We start from the raw sequence: 21,069 nt of genomic DNA, 5'->3' as shown, positions 1-21,069 counted from the left end.
CTCATGAGAACCCTCATGAGTAAAATTCATTTTCAGAATGTTGATTTGAGCAGCATAAATTATTGTCTGAATCCTCTTCATGCTCGATTGTTAGTATTAAGACTATCAGTTCATCAGTATTAATCAACTTTTTTCACTGTGATCACACTGTATTTTTTGCAATTTAAAAGCTTCTATCTCAAAGTTGTTGCAGAGAGCTTACCCAGTGAGTAACCTTTTACTCCTTAATAGAAACAGTTCCATGTGCTGTATGTATTTTACATCTAAAAATTAGTTTTTAGGGTATTAAGAAATATAAACATGGAATACAGGAAAAGGAAGTAGAGGAGCCAGGGTTTTTGTCCATTTTGTCTTTTGCTCTTTTTTCCAGATCTTTCAGGAAAAATGTTTACCTTCCCCCAGCAAACAAACACAGCTCACGTGAGGCTGAACCCAAATACACAGGGTTACAACGCGTTAACTGTCTGTCACAGGTAAAACTATGATTTTCACATTACTTTGTCCCATTTAAGTAAATTACAAGTTTGCTTCCTCCAACAGATCTTTCACAGACATCAATAAAGACCACGCCCTCTTTTCTTTAGCCACACCCTCTCATGCCAACAGCTTCCTGATTTTCTGGCAGAACAGAAACCAGGAGATCCAGCCCCATGTCAGAGATGCAAAAGTTGAATATGGAGGATGGGACTACAAGTTAAACACATGGCACTCCATCTGCACCACATGGGACTCTGTGACTGGACTGGTACAAGTATGGTTTGACGGGACACCTTCAATCAGGAAACTTACAACCTCTGGAGGAGCCATCGACGGGACTGTGATAGCTATTTTAGGACAGGTAATATTCACACCCATCTTTTTTTTGCATGCTTGCACACAACATTAAACCTCCATCCTCATCTGTCATCATTTTGGATACTCCACAGGAGCAAGACTCCCACGGTGGAGGGTTTGACATTAACCAGAGCTTTGTTGGGATGATAACTGATGTCCACATGTGGGATTTCATCCTTTCTTCATGTGAGATTCACCAGTACATGGAAGAAAGATATTACCCGACGGGAAATGTGCTGAACTGGAGAGCACTGGATTTTGAGATTACTGGCAATGTGGAGATTGAAAATAAAGTTCAAATTTGTCACTGAATTTCAAAATATTCAAGTTGGCGTACAGTCTTAAGCCTTTTTATTTTTGAAAAATAAAAGATACTGATTGATATAAATTGTTCCAAATGCTGTTTACAGACGTGATTCTCTGAGTTTATTGAATAATCACACCCTGCTTTTGTGGGAGAAAAAGAAAAATCGTGGCTCAAAGGAACTGCCAAAAAAATCACCCAAGAGACAGCGAGGTCTTTTCAGCCGAATAGTTCACTACCGGACGCGGAAGCGCTGCTAAGCTTTGTGCAGTATCCTCTTAACCTCCAGTTCACACCAGACATTTTTCCGCAACGGTCAGCAGGTGCTACTGTGGTTTTTTATAGCTTTTTTTGCCATTATTAGACACCCAAAACCACCATCCCCGATACCACAGTCTGCTTAGATATAAAAATATAATCACAATTTTTAATCACGGTAATTTATTGTGAAAAATTTTCAAAACCGGATTTTCTCGTCTGTCTTGACGTAACTTTCTGCCATAGTTGATGTACTGTAGATCAATCACGGCTCACGCTGAAAATAGACCAGGCCACAAAACGATTTCTGCACGGCGTGAGCCACCGACGGAGGATCTGGTGTGACCTACACCATAGGTTAACAAGGGTGCCAAATGGAAGTGCCCTCCGTTACGCAGCACTTCAGCATCCAGTGTGAACCAGGCACAAATAGCTAAGCGACAGTAAAATGATCTAAACTTGCCTCACAAACATAAATACTACTTTAAAAAAGTATAACGTGTGCAATCAGCTGCTGCGTACCTGAAGGAAATGATAAGAGTGTAGAGAACGTGCAGGGAAGCAAAGGCAAGAGCTAACAGTCCCAACTGTTTCCTGCACAGCATCCAGCGATCCAACCAGTCTGGAAAACGTCTGAAAACAACAAGGATTTGACAACATATATTACTAATGATACATATTGTGGCAGCCTGTCTGTTGATTTGGGAGTGGTTCCTTGTTCCTCACTTGTATTTAGTTCCTCTGTAGAGCTGAAGGAACGCAGCTATGATTCCAGGCAGATAACAGAGAGACAACAGGATGAGAGAAACAATGGGGAACACCTAAATGAAAGGGGGAGACATTGATTTTCATGACATTAACAATGTTAAACATTTACATGCTGCACATCTAAATTAGGAAAAAAATGTTTATTTGATAGATACATTGAAATAAATGTACCTTATTGGCCAAAGACACCATGATCCGGAAGGACATGTCCTTTTGTTGTGCAATGTATGAGTACAAGACATCTCTTAGGAGCAAATAGAAGAAAAAAGAGGCAGTGAGCCCAATGGTCAGTCTGATGGGCAGCCTCCACCCTGGGAACAGCTGCAAGGGGAAGTCTTCCAGTTCCCTGGCTGCAGACAGAGATCCTCTATCCAGAACACTGAAACCCATTTTGGTAGCAATCTCTGCCACGGCTTGCTTGGCCTCAGCATTGTTTCCACACAGGTACACCTGGATCATAAAAACATGAAACATTCCTACTGATCTACAATTGCTCCAAATATGAATTATAGTGTTTCCTCGCCAGGAAAATGTTTATTTTTGTCTGCTGGTGTAGTGATGAAAGGCTGCATTTGATTGTACAAATAAGGGGGCAAGCCTAACAGTAACTTCCTCCAAGATATACTAAATTTAGGCACAGAGAGCAGGTATAAACCAACAACAATGCTGCAATCCCTTTTGATGTTGCTTATTATGTTCAAAATACCACACACCCCAGTAAATAAAGATGCATAATCCTGTGTGGTATCATGTCCTCTGGGAGTGCACAACAGCATCAAAACAAAACAGGGAGCCCCACATGTGCAGCAGCTTTGCACTACAGAGAGACGGCAAAACATGTGATGGCAAGCTTAGATCTGAGACAGGCTGGGGAGTCAGTTGATTCAAAGAAACATCAGAGGTGGTACTCACAGCAGGTTTTAGTCTGATTTCACAAATCTGGCTTATGCTACTTGATCTTAATTTTGGGCGAAAACTTCAAAATGAGATCTTGATGTAAAAAGAAAAAGGTGTTTTCTAGTCATTTTTGTGTTGTTGGTCACAAATTGATTTTTTTTCTTGTGGGATTATTATCTTGAAAAAAATAATTCTTAAATCTAAAGCAGACTAGGATAAAAGAAGATTTCCGTACCTGTCTGTTAGCATCTGCGGGTCCGTTCTGAAGGGCCCAGGCAGACAAAGTGTTAAAAGCTTTCACCACATGAGCTCCAGGGATCAGTCTGGATAGAAAAACAAACCTCATTGTTATACTCAAACACATACACTCAAATTACTAAAGATTAAGATGTGATCATAGGCATTCAAAGCATTTGAGATAGTGCCCTTACCTCTGCAGATACTCTGCATTAGCGTCTGTGTACATATTTTTCTTGAGATTATTGCTGACATCCACCAACACCTTTCAGCCGAAAGACAGAAATAGAAGTGTAAGCAGTGGCTGCAGAGTTGGGAAATATAAAAAAACTTTATTAGACATCGGTACCTTTCCTTTAAGTTGTGGCGCTAGTGGCTCCATAAAGTCGTAGTGTTCTCTTTGAACACAAATAAAGATCAAATGGGCATGTTGGGCTGCTGCCTCATGGCTCAACGCCTGCAAAACACACACATTAGAAGAAAGCATTCCTGTTATGGATGGTAATTAAGTACATTTTTTTAAAACTTCTTCTTAGGGACTGGTTTTAAGATCTAAAACAGGATGTATTTTAGCGTAAACACATATTTTGGTAAACACTGCTATCCTTTTAATGATTTTACAATCACTTTTTACCATATACCACCACATGTTCAGCTTTGACAACACAACATATCAAAAACACTCACTTATTGGAGTTTTTTTTTTGGCAAAAGGTTGTACAAATACCTGAGTTCCTGCAGGCAAGGAGCCACAACTGCCGGGTCTGCGGCTGCCGTAGACCACTTTGTATCCACACTGGAGCAGGCGCTGACCCAGAGAGCGCCCCAAGTCCCCCGTCCCAAAGATGCACAACAGCTCGTGTCGTGGCACGGCTGCTGTGTTGACAGAGCAGAGCAACACGCTGTCAGGCTCCTCTGACATGCTGCTCTGCTGGCCGGCAACTCTCAGCAAGATGTATATTCAGAGAAAGAAAAAGAGCTATAGGTAGCTGTGTAGAAATATGACTCCAAATTGTCCAAAACTTGAGCGTTAAAACAGATTAGTGTCAAGACTGACGGGTTTTCAAGTCACACAGCAGCTTTTGGATCAACTTATCTCCTCCCATTTTCAGGGATTTGCTGTAGGTCGGAACTGGGAAACTCCGTAGTACAGGGTGGGGGGAATCTGCCTGGAAGTTCTGGTTGTTTATCTTCTTTTTGTTGATTTGACTCTATGTGGATGTGGCTGTATGGTATGCTAGGGGGTGGGCCTGTGTCTGTGAGTGTTGGAAACACCATGGCAAGATTTCAAACTAGAGCGGTTTCTGGGAAATCAAAGAATCAACTGTGACAGATTATGCAAGTCTGGAATATCCTACTGAGAAAATGCCTGGCAAGTGACCAATGTTTTCCTCGCTCTACCAAATCTGTACTTTTACAAACCCGGCATGTTCAAAATCTGTCTTCATTTGCTCTAGTTTCATCTAGGAATAATTCAAGACATACAAGCGCTTTTAAAGAAGAACTCCGGGGCAAAAATGTGATCACAAAGTACATTTTTGTATCTGGGCCAATCTGTGGTCACACAAAGTGAGCCCAGTGGTTTTCTCCCGCTCCCTCTTCACGGTACCGTTTCTATTTTCCACCCATAAAATCACACACCGTTTACCGAGTGCATAATTACTTTGACAAATGGACAAAGCAAACCGCACACCTTTTTATTTGCAGGATGTTATTTGTGTGGGACTTAAAATGAAAGAACCTAATCCTTATAATCAGCCACTGACGCTTTGGTCAGCTCGCTGGTTCGGAGAGTTTCCAGGCAAACCCCCCCAATTACAGGCTAATCTGCACTCTTGTTTTCCCCCATGAGTAATTAATGTTCTTTGCTTTGTATCTGAAGGTGGCCTCTGACTCTCATCCTTCTTTTTCCCCCCAAGAGGTCCAGAAGAGCTTTGCTGTTCAGAGCTGAGGTTAACCACAGGCCTAGTGACCTGTCCTGAACTGTAATTACTGTGTTCCACACTTCTTTACTAAATACCTGCAGAGTGCTTGTGTAAGCACATCTATGCATGCGAGAAAAACTTAAAAGCTCTATTTCAAGCAGCTGTTAAAACAAATAGAAGCAATAATATGATATGTCTTTATTTGGTTTGAGCTTAGAAGCTTCTTAATAATAAAAAAAAGAAATAGTGTTTATAATATGTTGTCAAATGTGGGGCCTCCATCTTTTCTAATTAGAGGGAACAAATAGGTTTTGGTATCCCAGAGTTCCTTGCCCTTTCCAAAAAAAATAAAAAAAGTCTCAAAGATTAGCTCAGAAAATCTGAAGCGCTTAACAACGCAGGCAGCCTTCAATAGCCATATCAGCCGCAGTCAAACAACAACAAACCAAGCAATCCGGTCTAAAACAGCGTGGGAGGCTTTGGGATAATCAAAACAGAAGTGAGTGGAGGCAGCAATCACATATCAAATGTCAAATATGGAAAAAGGCTCTCTCAGTGAAGGGTGATGATTGGGCTGTCCAGTTTTCCCAGGGTGAGAGCCATTACGGTGATTGGCTTTACACTACGATATAACTGATTGTTTAAGCAAAATGCAGGGTGCATTAGAGCCGTAAGCTTATGCTAATGAATTCTGGTGCATCGAATGAGGCTCAGCGGTACAGTAAAAATCATTCTTTTTATAAGTACCGACAAGCAAATTGATTAACAAAGAAGAAGCTTGCACTTTAAACAGTGGGATACTTGAAGTTTCATGCTAAAGATGTGTTAGAAGTTGGTAAAGAGTAAATTTAAGAAGGCTGTGATGAGTTCATGTTTTAGGATCAGGCCTCAGTTGCTGGTTTAGTGCCTCACGGAGCTCCACTGTTTATTGCATGGTTTGTAAGATATGCAAAAGATGTGCAAAGTCACAAAAAACACAAAATCTTTTTTTTTTTCTTGTGTTGTGCTCTCACCTGCACATTTCCACCACCTGAACATCCGAATTCCGGCACAGCTTGCAAATAAATCAAGACGCTCACACATAGTCATTATGGTTCACCTCCTCAGTGTCGTGGCCTGCATTCATTGAGTTAGCCTCCCTCTTGCTTGTTGCTATAATTCACAAACAGGAGGCTGTAATCAGCGGGGACATAACTGTGAATCTACATTCATATGGGCACTTTGCGCTGATCATTTATGGAAAAAAGTGAAACTGCAATAACTATGAGCTGAATCAGTGCACACAAATTCTGTTGTACTAAAGGTGTCATTTTTTTACCACAGAGAATACTCACTACGTGTGAGTGAAGATGAAAATGTATTTATTTTTTATTTTCAGAAGTAGGACCACTGTAAAGAAGCCTTAAAAACACAAAAGAAAAAAATGATTTATGGAATACAAAAGTGTCAGATATCACACTAGCTAACCAGTTTAACTCTAGCTCTATAAATATAAGATCAATGACTCAGGAAGCAGCTTAAATTTGCAGGTTTTTATGGTGCAATCCTAATCAAAATCTTTTATCCATGCCTTTCCTAAAACTGGATTTGACACAACTGAAACACCAATTTCTACACCCATACAATAAATAGAACAAGTGAGGCATAAATGTTGACTTTAATTATCAAGTCAAGCGGAATTAAATCCATAACTTAAGTGGAGTATGTTGTTTACTTTTAATTTAAAGGCCGAAGAATAATAGAAGAATAACTGCCCCTGGTCTCAGCCTTTCTTTCAGGAATCTTTAAGGTGCTGGGGAAAAAGTTGAAGCTATTTTTTCCTCTCCAAAGCCCCCTGATCTCAATCTGATTAGAAGATGTGTTTGAAAGTGAGTCAGACTCATGCAGCAGCTTCATATAGGAGGGGACTTAAAGGATCTGCCGCTAATATCTCGACGGCTGATGCTAAAAGAGCAGTGAGGTGCTGCCGTGGTAAACAACTCTAAACAGCACTATCTGTTGTGTGTTCGTTTAAAACAAGGAAAGTCATCTTTTATTTCTCTTTGAATTTTTTGTGATGGGTTGGTTTGATTGGACATCAAAGCAGCTCTAATAAAGGTTCAATTATGCAGAAACGGAGAAGGACAGGAAAAATATAATATTGATTTTTTGCAGTGATGAGGTCAGACCGGACGCTCCTCAGGTGATGAATTATTGGACACATGAATTATTGCACCAATCTTGTTTGGAGAGAATGTATTAATAATGTTCCACAGAAAACAGGCTTGTTATTTTATGTCCTACAAAAACAGGAGAGCGGCAGAAAAGGAGGGCATGTTTAGAGTAACATTTGTGCTGCAGGGGCCTGGTATGATCTTAGCTTTTGACCAAACTGCTACACTGTTTCCCCTCCGCGTGTCTCACCTCAAGTTCTCTGCACGACATATCTGCAGTTTGTTTTCCCCTCAAGGCGCTCGGTGTCATCGTGTGAACTTTTCTGACTATCTTTTCAGGTCATGTTTTGAGCTGAAGGCCACAACCCGACGCTGTTGCAAAGGCCACATCCAAAAGCAGCACTTCTTCAGGCAGGAATGCAACCAACAAACATGATGATAATGTGGCAAAGAAAATAGTTGTGCTGCCAAAGTGCTCTTTTTTTGTAAGCAGGAGTGTCAGTGTGAAATGAAGTCCAGCTGGCTGGATGAAGGCAGATCATGAATGAATTTGCAACAGTGCAGCATCCTCAGCGGGAACTCTTTCCCTGTCCAGCCCTTGGATTTCTGGGAGGTTTGTGATTTTTGTGAAGATTTCCCATAAATCCAACTGAATGACCCAATGACAATGCCGACATGCTTAGATTAGAAAGATAGAGATGTTGATTTTAGAGTTATATATTAATGTTGGAATATATCTGCAGATATGACAACACAACTTTTATGCATGACTTTTATTTTAACCTTATAAAACCTTTTTTTTCTTCCTAATTTGTTAGCCTCATTAGCATGTTCCAAACTTCCCTTTAAAACCCATCATAACTTGGTCTGTTTTCTTCCCTGCAGTTCCTTATCATTCCACTAGGGGCAGTGGAGGGGCTTTCCCTGCTCATTTCAAAATGGCTGCTTCCGTGAAATCCATAATCTCATAAACTCTTTTGGTGAGAAAAGTTTGACTAATTTTCATCACTTTATGGTGAGAATAACTCAAACGTAATTTCAGAATTTCTTTTTAAATGAATTCTTGTGTTCAAATAAAAGTTATTTTTCCCTGAACACTCATGTCAATATTTTTATATCTTAAACTAACATTGTTTTTGACAAAAACTTACCAACTCACTCAATGTGTTATATTTGGTATTAGCTCTATCTCATAAAAAAAAATAAATAAATAAATAAATAAATAAAAAATGGTGGATTCAATTAAAGGATTTGAAAAACAACAACAAAAAAATGAACAATCCCAGAAAAATATATATGAATACAGCTGGATAAAGGATTTTTTCCAAATTTGTTGAAAAGTAGCTAGTACATTTTTTCATCTTTTTTTGTATTCTTAAAGAACTTATCTCGCAACGCACAGAAGCAGAAGTGAAACTGCATAAACTGGAAGCTACACTGACTGCTCAGCAGTTTGTTCAGCTTTGTACAGGTGAGTCATCTGTAGCTCCATATTGCTCAAAAGCATAAAAAGAATAAATTAATAAATAATTATAATATCTGTGAAAACACAAGTAAAAAATAAAACTTGCAACAGAAAAAAAAAGCTTTTCATAGGAAAAGCAACAACTAAAAAACATTTTTGTAAATTATTTTGGTCTGGTCTGATATCTCAAAAGACTTTTATTAAACACGTTTTAAGCTCCAGCCAATTTCTACTGCCCCATTTTGTCCAAGATGACACTATTCACTGCTGTTTCTGTATTCCCCCCCCCCCACTATTTTATTTCACATTGTTCCGGGTCTCCCTATACAACATCAAATTCCTCTTTTCAACAGAAGTCCTTGCGGTACAAAATAAATAATTCATCTTCATGACCACGCACCGTTGAATATTTCATTTTAAAGCCATGTATAATTATAGTTGACTTTTGCGCCATGCTGTCATTTCAGCGCTCCCTCTCAGGTCAATTTTCTTTTCTTTTTTTTTTACAGCAAAAAGTTTTTTTCTNNNTACTATTGTTTGTTTGTCAAGTAGGGGCAGTGTGACTCAATTATTGTTATCTGACAAATACAAAAAAAAAATACATTATTCTACTCCAAGCTGCACCAAAAATTAACAAAATATGGGCTCATACTTACATCAATTTTAGCGCATCTACCAAATGATGACAGGAAATCAGATAAAACAAGCTGTTACAACTCCTGCAAAGGTGATAATGAAATTTAATGAGAGTTAATGGGGTTATACTGATCAGAAGAGCAGAGAGACCATAGGTTAATGCAGCTTCTAACAGGACAGAGATTGAATGGGTGAGTGGGGAGGAGTATATACACAGTGTGTACACTCTTGCAAATGCTGAAAGTGTTAGGGCTTATCTCAGCACTTGGGGCTTCGCCTGAAATCATTAAATTGTTGTAACTCTTCTCAGTTTGAGAATAATACATGAGCCCTCCGGTAGCTCTTTGATTCTCTTGTCCTGTGCAACTGGAAGGGTTATACAAGCTGTGAGTGTCTGCATAAGCAGGAGTGTGTGTGTGTGTGTGTGTCCTTTTATCTCTCCTTTGCTTAGCAGCAGTTTATTAGACCTCTGTGAGCGTTACCTGCACAGAGGCCTTTGTTAAAATATGTTCAGAAAAAGATGGTGGCGACTAAATGAGATAGAGAGAGAGCGCCAAATAGCCTGTGGTGTAAAGACAGAGTGTAGATGTCGTGTGACACAGAGACGATGAGGTTTAAAATGTTGACAGGGTGTAAAAGAAATTGTGAAGACAAAAGGAAGACAAGTGTGTGAAGTATTCAAAGATGAAGATACACAACTGTGAACCACCTCAGTTATGGCTTATATGAAATGTCTGGATGTCACACTTTCAAACCAATCAGAGCCTTTCCATTTTGATCCATTACAACTTAGCTAAATTTTGGGAAATAGAGTACCACCTCTGCTAAGGAAGAAGCCTTAATTTATCATAAGTCATCCATGGTTTTCAGCATCACGGTTTTACTTTGAAAAAAAAGGTGAAATATTTGGCATTCAGTAGAACAGTCGTATTAAAATCCAACTCCCTCGATGGTCCCAAACTATATAGCTTTTAAAGAGGTAATTCAGACTTATAACATGACTTTTGTTGCTACAACTATAGATTCTGATGTTCAGATTGGTAACCCTTGATGAAGAAAGTGAGTTAAAGAGAGACTAAACCATGAGATTCTGTTGGTAAATTGAATCAGAGTCTAAAAGTGTCTAAAAAGTCTAAAAAGTGGTCAATCAAAGAGAGTCTCAGCTCCCCATTCCATGATGGAGACTGGTATCAAACCTCTATGTAAAAGGAAATGAATATCTGGATAAATCTGAGTTATTGCAGATCTATGGTACCTACGTCTGTAAAATTACACACACTCAAGAGTATTGACCATAGTCATGCACACAGCAGTGAACAATCACAGACTCATCAGCAGCTTATAGGTAAAAAAATAAATAAAACGTTGGATCTGTTTATTTTGAAGTGGGTGAAAGAGAGAATTGAGTTTAAGTTTCAGGAATCCCAGGGGAGAGTGTTTGGATTATAGTTTTCCCTCCATCATGATCACTCCCAAATCCTCCATTTAAACTGTAATACTTTAATTCTAATTACTCCACATAAGCTTTGGAGAGCTGCAGAGTGGGAGGGTCTTTATCCCAGCGAGAGAGAATAGGGAGGAGAGAAAAATGGAAGCTGAGAAAGAGAACAGCTTGTTCTGGCTTGTTCTTTATTTTTACAGGAAAAGGCGCGTTGGCAAAGATTTAGGAGAGGAGAACACAAGGACCCAGTCTTTCATGAACACCTTGGAAGTTTATATGATAAAGCTACATTTGACCAGAGCAAACAAGAATCAGCAAATCCACTCAAACAATTAAGTTTGAGCACAAAAACTTGATGAAGTGCTACAAAGTTTGTCCAAAACTGAAAAATGTCTGTATTCAACACAAATTAGATTAACAACAGGTATGCTCACTGTTCACTCAACCAAATATGACTCCCCATTAATAATGTCACACTTGGTTATAGACACATTTTGCACAAGTGAGCAGCTTAGTCCCAGTTGCCCTCATGGAAGGATACAGGCTGTCTGCAGGTGAAAAATGGGCAAACCTGAACAGGTTGTAAGATTGTAGATCGCTAAGCGAGCCCATGAAGCAAAAATGTTCACCCACATATTTTTCTATGGGCATGCTGCAGGTGACAAGTTGAAGCCAACATCTAAACAAAACATACGGGGTAAGTAGTGGTAAAGTACCCTTACCAAAAACAAGTATACTTTTTTAAAACTAAATTAAAGATATTATACTACTAGTTTACTTTTTAAGTACTTATTAAAGACTTATTAAAGACTTACTTAGAATTATACTACAAGTCCAAATATACTTAGCCTGTACTTACACTTTTGATTAAGATAGCTGTATCATTTTTAATGTATATGGATTTCTTCATGGAAGGCATGTTCAGTAATCTATCTTGGAGGTTTGTCAGCTTTGGTGTGAATGAATAACTTTGGTTCAAGAGAACCCGATATTTCATGTCTATGGTATTACTATTCCACATAGAGAGATAAACATTTTTGTGGTATTAATTTAGAATGCTGACAATAGTCATTTAACAGACCTACTTCATAATAGCATCTATTATAAGTCAGAAGTACATCCTTTAAAAAGGGATATATTGTTGTTTTTCTTCAAATGTACTTCAAAGTGTACTTTTTAAAAATTTGAATTAAAGTATACCAGAAAGGTTACTTTAAATATACTTTTAGAAACTTGAAATAAACATAAAATGTATTACAAGTAAACTATTAGTATACCAGGAAGTTTACTTTAAGTACACTTTTAAAACTAAAAGTGGGCCAGTTTAGTCCCAAGAAGTATAGTTGTTAGTAAACTCCCAAATACTCAAGTATACTTTAAAACACAAACTTGAAGTATACTTAATTTGTTAAGGGTAGGTGAGACGCAAGAATGTTGTTCAGATTTTTCATATTTTCAGCCTCCTCAAAACCTGCGCACGGCACAAGGGGCCTATTAAATGAGTGTGCGCCTAAATTAGAAAAGTAGACGATTTGTGTAGTTTGTGTGAGCATCTTAAAAGGACTTAGCACACCCCTTTGCCTGCGGCAGTCAGAGCTAGCGGTGTAGCATCACCTGTATCTCATATGTGGGTGTGACTTGCATTATGCGAACAAATACTTCACGATACATTTACCACATGCACGATAAAAGTACGCTCCCTAAGGCTGCTACATGAGAATCAAAGAAACTGCAAGCCACACCTGAGGTCCCTGCGTCTGCACTTGTCTATGACCCTCTACAGGCCCAGACTAGTCAAAAAACTCACAACACCCTCATGCAGTAGGTCAACCCAGTACAGTTGTATGTGGCTATGGCTTTATATCTGGCAGCCTTCTACTTTCGTGGAAATTTGTCAAAGCTGCCACAAGACACAACAAGTGCACACATGCATCCAGTCTGTCTTTCTTATTGTTGTTTCAAGTAAGTTCATTCCAAAACAGCATTTTTAAAAGATTTTCCAGATTACTAGCCATGTGATCTACAGAACCAAAATCATCCGTTTTTAGACTGATTTTAAAAGAACTGTCTCATTTATTAGTGGCTTCTGTATTTAATCTTTCCTGTCTAACTGATACGACTTTGGGAATGCATGCATCAAGAGTGCACAGCCATGGCAAAATAGTTTCTTGACCACATTTTTAGTCTAGAATAGATCATTGACGGGGAGAAGAAAGAGAGGGAAGAGTGGGCTGCAAAATTAAACGTGTATTTGTTTCCTTTTTTTTTTAAAGATGAATGGGATATCATATGCTGGCTTCACCACTGATTTGTTCTTGCCTCAGGCAGAATGTCTGAAGTTTTTTCCTTTTGTTTATTTCCTTCATGCAAACACCTTTCGGATGACCAAAACATGTCCCAGCGGTGGCACAGCCAAGAAAAATACACTAAACTCTTAGCACTTTTAACACAAGGTCTTATGTGCCTCCAGCAGACACATTACATGATTACCCTCAGGTATCAGCAGCTCAGAAGACAGACAAATATTTTTGTGGGATTTAATAACACTTTACTGACCAGTGGCCCGATGGGATTTGAGTTCAAGTCAGAGCTGAACATGAAAACGAAACAGGAAAGATGTTACCTCGACCCAAGGGAGTTCCGACTTGCCTTTTTTCTCATTTCTCAGTCTGTTATCTCCCTTTGCATTGGCCGCCTTCATCCTACTTCCAGAGCCGAGGAGACACACACTAGGAGAAACACTCAGGAGGCAAAAAGATTCACACGGAAAAAAAAAAGAAAGCAACAAAAGTATTAAAAAGAAAAGCATATTTTCCGCGCACACGCTTATCCATATTGGCATATACAGACACACAAAGTCCTATTTCAGGATGCTGTCAGCAGGGGGACGGAGGCGAGAGGAAACACAGGAGGATTTTTTTTTCTGCCTCATTCTATCACACTACCGTGACACCCCTATTTACCTCCTCCATCTATCTCCACACTGACTGTCTAGCACCTCAGCGTGACTGTGACTGGGAGTCGTGTGGCCGAGTCTGCATGTGTGCAGGCCTAAAGTGCATGAGCGCATTCACAGTGATGGAGGACAGTTAGGTGGACACTGTTTATTGTGCTCTGAGTTGTGACAGCACGCGGTGTAGACCATCAGTCCTTGACAGGAACCCTGTGTTTTCGTTTAGACGGCTCCAACACAAGCGCTTTGGAGACTTTGGAAGTTTCTTTACGTGAGGTGAAAAGTTGTGCAGAGGTTTCCCAAATGATCTCTTTTTGAGAAAGTTTTTTTCTTTCTTTCCCATTTTCTCTGGCACATGAGTTCTCATTACTATTCTATGGCTTTGTCTCACACTTCATATTTCCTCCTGCAAATATGAGAAAGCCAGTTTCATTTAGGGAAAGTGTTTTGCCCGGCTCCCCATTGTCATTTTTGCTCTAAGAAACACAGAGAGCAATAGTCCTTTTTTTATGTTGATAAATTATCCACACATACACTATACCCAACTGCCTCTCCATTCCCCCAAGGCTACGGCCAAGGATTTTTCCTTATATTATCAAATGTGTGGTGAAGGACTCAAACATCTGACTCCAGGCAGGTTAAACTCAACTCAAATACATTTTAATAAACAAACCAAGATTCTGCACAAGCAAGAAATACACATTAAAACCAGAAAAATAAAATATGTGTTCTGAAGCAATGATGAAAGACAGCAAATATGCAGCAGAAGGGATAAACTGGTTAATACACAACACAAAGCAAGGAAAACCTGGAAAGAAAGGAGAGTGGATGATTGACAGATACAAAGATGCTGAGAAAATTACTAACAGAATTGGTGCAGAAGAGGAGCAACATGAAAAACTCAAGAGCGGAGCACGGAAATACTCTATGCAAATAACAAAACAAGCTAAAATCTCAGTGGTTCTGCTCAAAGAGGCTGCATGTGTACACCTGATGGAGAAACAGGTTTAATGCCAACAACGCAGCTTTAGGTAATCCTGAAAATATCCCATTTAAACCAGTGAAAGACGAGAAGGACTCATTATTTTTATTTAGTTTGGAAAAAAATATATGAACGAGAAAACAGACAAGAAAAGTTGATGATGAAAACAGATCTTGGTTGCAAGATATGAACAAACAGTATGAGCTAAAACATCATGCAGGATATCTACATCTGCTGATCTTTGATAGCTGTAGCGACCATGTCAGCCATTCTCAGGTTAGATATAGGAAGAAATCTTTTTAACATGCGCCAAAAACAGTGGTTTTATTTTAAATATTTGTAGAGCTCTTCATGTGTTCTTAATGTACAGTTATGTCAAAATTAAATGTATCTCTCCAGCACCCATATCAATCAAAGACTCACTTCAATCATCTTTTGGTTTGTTGTAAAAAGCATTCCCAGTGTTTTTTTTTTTTCATTATAATAATCCCCTTTTTAGCCAAAAATTACAAAAAAGTAGTAATTTAAGACATAGTTTCACCAGAGCGGCAGAAGTTCATTAGAAACTTACCTCTGATTTTTTGGACAGGTCAGTTGGTCTGGAACATTGACAGTATACAGAGGTGGACAAAGCGCTTGTGATGTCACCCGTAGAGAATGCCTTACCTCCAGTTCTAATAAAATGAAGTTAATTCAGTTGGCATTTTTCCACGATAAGGATATCGCCATGTTGGAACCAGATTAAGTCAGTAAGCAGTGATTGGTCCAAATCAGTCTGAGTCATCATTCCTATGGCAACCACTCTCTCTAATCAGGAGTGAGCTTGTTGGAAGCCACACCCCTTTTACTGAAAGCAGGCGAGGGGAGAATCTGTCAAAGTTTTGCATGATCGCGGTGGAGGCCAGCGAGCACCGCATACTTTTATTAAAGCGTTTGATTAGCCAGTTTATAACTTGTTGCAATATAGAAAAAAAATATTGTGAATTAAAAATAGGATTAGCAATAACGTCTTAAAAATGGTTATTTTGACAGAATGACTGAGTAAAAGCTGTTTATTTCTCTATAGAAGTCTTTGGGATTTTGGCTTTCTGGGACCAGCGGTACTTCCTGTTTGGAATGTAAAGGGGGGAGGGGTTACCCTGTCCAGTTCTCATAGACAGTAAATGGTCTGGGGCAACCCCGCCCACCCTTCCCCTCCCAGTTGCTGAGAACTCAGAGCATTAATATGTTGGCCGCCCAACATATTTTTTATACCACAAATATGCTCTTTTTGAAACAACATGAATTCATCTGATAGTGATTCAAAACAATTTTAATAAAGCAACACTCAGAAATGCCATTTTTAGCTAAATTTCCTCAGATATGGCCTCCATTGTGAGAAAAAGACCCCAATAATGTGTTTAAAACACCAAAAACATGATATCATGGGAGTGGGTCTCTAAGATCCGCCTCCTCACCTGTGGCTGTCATATATCTCCACCTGGTTGGCTTCTTTACTCCAACTGAATGTGTTAAAAGCAAAAATATAAATCACACCCAAAGCAATAAACAAATGGTTTCTACATTAACAGTGTTGGAATCCACAAAGTGAGACAACAAACTCCCACAGACAGCAAACAACATAATCGGTTGAGTCATCTTTAGCCGTAAAGGTAACTGTTTGTTGGTGTGACGGCTGACAAACATGGTTTATAGATCCAGACAGCTTTTCTATAATGTGAGAAACTTTTTTTTTATTTTTTGCCTATAACTACTGTAAAAACTCTTCACCGTTTCGTCTGAGAGAGGACCATTTTTTTCATTTTCCCCTTCATAGAGTTCTTCTGCAAAAAGTGCATGAAGAGCTGCTGTTACTGCTGATAGATGTGTTATAAAATCTACTCTCAGCCGCTCAACCCAGCAACTGAATTCTGATGACAGATAGGGAAACAAATGATAATCCAAACACAGACATGTGGAATCATTTTTACTAATAATTTTATGCCAAAAAAAAAATCTAACCTTCTTTTACTGACCCTACCACTAGAAACTGTTTCAAAAGTACCTATTCCATTGTGGGGGAAAAGTGAAAATACAAAATTTATATAAAGTTTATTTTCAAAAAATAATAATATAATCTATTCAATAAAAATATTGGATTTTCACTTTCACATGCATTTAATGGTTTTCATAGAGATATGTATTGGCAAGTGTCTGACGATACGATGGATATCGCGATACACATGTCATGATACCATACGTATCCCGATAAATCCCAAGACAGTACCAAATAATATTTGACTTTTTCTTAAATTATGACTTAAGAATTATCTGAAAATTAATATTTATTTTTTTGCAAAAGTAAAATTGTTAAATATATTTTTTTTAATGATCAGAACATTAAGCACTACAACTGTATCTCATAAACAAGTTACCCAAGTACATTCATGGTGCTTTTCTTTTGGCAATTTAGGAAACATTTCAGTGAAAAAACAAAAAGCTGAAGTACAAATTTGCTTTTAAATATCTAATTAAATATTACCTTGGCAGGATTTTTAAATTGATACAAGTATTGCCAAATAAAGTATCATGATATTTTACTGAATCTACATTTTCCAGTTTTACATGCACACTCCTGTGCACAAAATACAAAGCATCTCACTGACTTTGCAAAACCACCCTGAACCTTTTCTCTGAACACCCTAATGTAATCACATGCTTGGTTTTTTTGCTTATTTATCCGACCATAAAGCACCCTGAGACTCAGGAATCGGAGGTTAATTGGTGTCACATATTCAGTTCTCCTCCACAGATTATGTCTTTACCTCGAACAAATGAAGTCAAGCTGCAGTGGTGTTGCTCCAATCATCACTTGTAGCCCTCTGTCACTGATAACAATCAGTGTGTTTGCTGGAAAGCAGCACAGAAGATGACATCCAGCCAGAAATGATTACAATTCTCATGTAAATTGTAAGCTGCAAGCTAATGCAACGTTTTCATTAAATTTCTCAACCTTAATTTGCCACGCTGCTGTGAGGAGGTAAGCCATTTCCAGCAGTGAACAGCAGCCTAGTAAATCATAGATACAGCTTTATATAAACTGATTAATATAGCCCCTATTAGCAGAAAAATCTTCTCAAATGTGCAAGAATGCATCATTTAAAGTCAGGTTTGCTCAGAGGTAACTATTTCTGTCGTTCAGCATTCATTAGCATGAGATTTTCCTGCAAGGTCGTGTGCATGGATTTTTAAAAAGTGCTTACATGCTGTAATGTAGCTCAAAATGCAATTCCTGCTGGGTTTGCAACAGTTCAATCCGGTTGTGTTCAATTCTCAACTTAATACTCCAATAGTGCTCTTCATGAAAGCTTAAACACTACTGGGTGACAAATTGTTGCACATGTGAAAAAGCTTGTGTGCAGCTGTATTTGTATGCAGATTGTGTTCTTGTATATGCATGCATATGCAGGTGGATGGAACAGAGTGGTGCGGAAGACTGGGAAAAAATACTTTTCCCTGGGTAGTTGATCGCTGAGTATTATTAGTTTGTGGTTGACAGTCTGCTGATGGGCTAACATCTTTTTTTCCAGACAGCCGATACTCCTGTACTTTTTTTTTTCTACAGCAATGAAATCCTCCCCAGCATGATAAACAATGCACTCAGAGACAGATAAAACTCACCTAACACACTCACACACACACACACCCACGCACGGCATCTTCTTCAGAGCAATCCTACTCACAACTACCAACTTTTTTTCTTATTTTGGCCCAAGGCAGCACTACTGAATTCTCTAGAGAGAAATAAGGGGGAAAAACATGTAATGATACAAACACATCTGCAAAAATTTAGGCAAATAGGTGCCATCCAGGAATACAAAATTAGCATGCAGCCCAATCCAAGAACAAAAACTGGCTCAGATGCTAAGGAAAAAAAAAAAAAAAAGCTCCATCTGGCCCAGAACACCAAGGCTTAAGGGCGCAGTTATTTTAGGAAGCAATAATTAGGGTCTAAAGTGTCAAGATGTCCCTACCTCTGCAAATAACGCTTTGCTTGACATCTATTAAATGGTATTAAATCAGCTTAAAGGGCATATTAGTTTTACTACTTGAACATTACTATTTGAATGTGAATCTAACTAATAAAGCAAAGAAAGGCTGGGAGGAAGGGACTGAAAAGAAAAGTGCGGCAGCCAAATGCCAAATTTGTTGTGCATGTGTGTGTGCACAAACACCAAAGAGGAAATTAGGCAAAAACTGGAAAAAAAAAAGAAAAAGACACATTTTATCTTAAACTTCTATGTGTTTTCTTGGGAATTACCCAATATTTTGGGTATTAAAATAACAACAATGCCATGATAAATTCCTTCAAATTATTGTTGTTAGAGTTAGTTTTTTATTTATGACTAAAAATAGGGAAATGAGAAAGTCTGTATTAAAAGACTTGAAGTTTAATTTAAAATTATTTGAAAAATACATAAGTTACTTTTTAAAAAGTACTGCAAGGAGTAGACTAAATATTTTTTGTCTCACCTTTTAGCATTTTTAATGGGGTCAAAACTCTGAGAAAGAGTGAAAAGTAAAAAATGACGATAGTTTTTTTTTTTTTTTTAGAAAAATGTCATTATTAAAAATAAAAACATGCAAAAAGTCATAATTTTATGTTGCCTATTTCAATGTTTTGTTCAACTGGGTTTTAATTAGTGCTGAAAGAAGAACCGACTATTTTTCTTTTCTTTTAACATTTCTATTTGGGTCAAACTCTAGAAAAAGTAATAATTACGAAAGAAAAAAAGGAAGTAAAGTAAGTAACTCATAAATTAACATTAGATTTTTGGGTAGAGAAAGAAAGCTGTAGCATTCAGAGGTGAAAAATGATTCCCATCTGGACAGAAGTCTGGCCTCTGGGGGAGCAGTGAAGGGGTTAATTATTGGTTAATGTCTATTTCACCATTCTGAGTGGTTTATAAAGGAATTATAACATCTCTGACGAAATTCTGTGGAAGCCTGAATGCTGTGAGACACAAACACAGAGTTCCAATAGTTCTTCGGACTTTAATTGTTCTTGAAGCTCCTCTCTTCAGATGTTTCCCATGAACATGGACCAATGCTGGGCGGCGGATGTGGCTTGTGTGTGTTTATGCGTGCCTGTAAGAGGATGTGAGGATAATTTAATTACCGAGCAGATAGAGCGGGTTACTGAGGTTAATATCTTGCATGCACTCTTCTCCTCTCTGGACACTGTAATTGCTTTAAGCACATTAGGAAGTTTATTGACTTTGATGGCCTTTTAAGACATTACATTTGTGCTGCTTAGTGTCAAACAGGAGCCGCGCAGCGCCACTTCCCGTCCTACTCCGTCTCCACGGCCATTCTCCCAGATTTCCCTCCACATTGTCACCTCCTTCTTTCTCCTTCCCTGAGTCTGTCTAATTCCGACTCTGTTGATATGATGAGATTTGTACAGCAGCTCATCTGCAGAGGCAGCTTGATGAGGTTTGACTGGCAGGTGATTAACTCCTCTTAACCCACAGAATCATTTGTTCTCGGTGGAACAGTTGCACTAATGACACTATAACAGGCTTCTTGATGTGTCAAATTCTAGAGCAGAGCTCTGGAGAGGGAGGGAGAGGAGATTCCAGCAAGTCCCTGGAAAAACTGCAGCCCCCTCACTTTCTATTTTTCTCAGCTGAGATCAATCCTCTCAACAGCCCATCTGTAGATGCCTCCATTCTCACTCAACTAGATCACTTAATGAGGATGGAGGTGAATGGAAGGAGTTATTAAAAGGTTCTCACCTTCCTCTTGGGACCGTTAAAGAGGAATTATATGCAAACGAGTTCACTTGCAGTCTCGGTTATTTCACAATTCCGCTGCCATAAATCCACTTCCTATGACAGTCATGGCAGAAGAGGAAAAATATTTCCAGATTTTGGTGACTTTTTTTCTGTCTTTAAAACAGATAGGTTGGACGGTTTTCTTAAGGGGCTTTGGGTAAAGTTAAAAATGACTGATTGGAGTGAGGAAGGAGATGAGAAAAAAAAAAGTGGGAGGAGAGGAGGAGCGAAGGAGAGCTGTCACAGCTGACAGGGAGAGGAGCCAAGTAATAACTACAGCAGATACAGCCCATGTGCTGAGATAAATGGTGTAATATCTGCATGGATCAGTGTCGCTACCATCTTCTAGGAAAAAAAAAGGCCTCTGAAGTAAATTACATCGATATCTTTCCCACGAAAC

At 38.7% G+C, this 21,069-nt stretch overlaps 2 protein-coding genes and 1 long non-coding RNA gene across 3 annotated transcripts in view; 2 read left to right on the top strand and 1 right to left on the bottom strand.

Moving 5' to 3' along the window:
- LOC112144053 (C-reactive protein) overlaps window positions 1-1,237 on the top strand; it is a 2,819-nt gene extending 1,582 nt beyond the window's left edge. The window contains exons 3-5 of the mRNA XM_024268364.2: window positions 371-473; window positions 541-838; window positions 927-1,237. Of these exons, the coding sequence (XP_024124132.1) occupies window positions 371-473; window positions 541-838; window positions 927-1,145 (620 nt within the window). The 3' untranslated portion in view covers window positions 1,146-1,237. The remainder of the gene's footprint in view (window positions 1-370; window positions 474-540; window positions 839-926) is intronic.
- steap4 (STEAP family member 4) overlaps window positions 1-4,440 on the bottom strand; it is an 8,444-nt gene extending 4,004 nt beyond the window's left edge. Inside the window, exons 1-7 of the mRNA XM_024268363.2 lie at window positions 4,026-4,440; window positions 3,648-3,755; window positions 3,493-3,563; window positions 3,297-3,384; window positions 2,336-2,614; window positions 2,123-2,217; window positions 1,919-2,029 (exon numbers count right to left, since the gene is read on the bottom strand). Coding sequence (XP_024124131.1) covers window positions 1,919-2,029; window positions 2,123-2,217; window positions 2,336-2,614; window positions 3,297-3,384; window positions 3,493-3,563; window positions 3,648-3,755; window positions 4,026-4,220 — 947 coding nt within the window. The 5' untranslated portion in view covers window positions 4,221-4,440. The remainder of the gene's footprint in view (window positions 1-1,918; window positions 2,030-2,122; window positions 2,218-2,335; window positions 2,615-3,296; window positions 3,385-3,492; window positions 3,564-3,647; window positions 3,756-4,025) is intronic.
- A 2,765-nt stretch (window positions 4,441-7,205) lies between these two features.
- LOC118599838 lies at window positions 7,206-9,360 on the top strand. Its single transcript, XR_004949347.1, has 3 exons — window positions 7,206-7,405; window positions 7,716-7,989; window positions 8,262-9,360. It is a non-coding gene; the product is annotated as an uncharacterized LOC118599838 (long non-coding RNA).
- The last annotated feature ends 11,709 nt before the right edge of the window (window positions 9,361-21,069 follow it).

The sequence above is a fragment of the Oryzias melastigma genome, linkage group LG16 (assembly GCF_002922805.2).
Source record: "Oryzias melastigma strain HK-1 linkage group LG16, ASM292280v2, whole genome shotgun sequence".
Lineage (NCBI taxonomy): Eukaryota > Metazoa > Chordata > Actinopteri > Beloniformes > Adrianichthyidae > Oryzias > Oryzias melastigma.
This window is presented reverse-complemented; position numbering and strand designations above follow the sequence as displayed.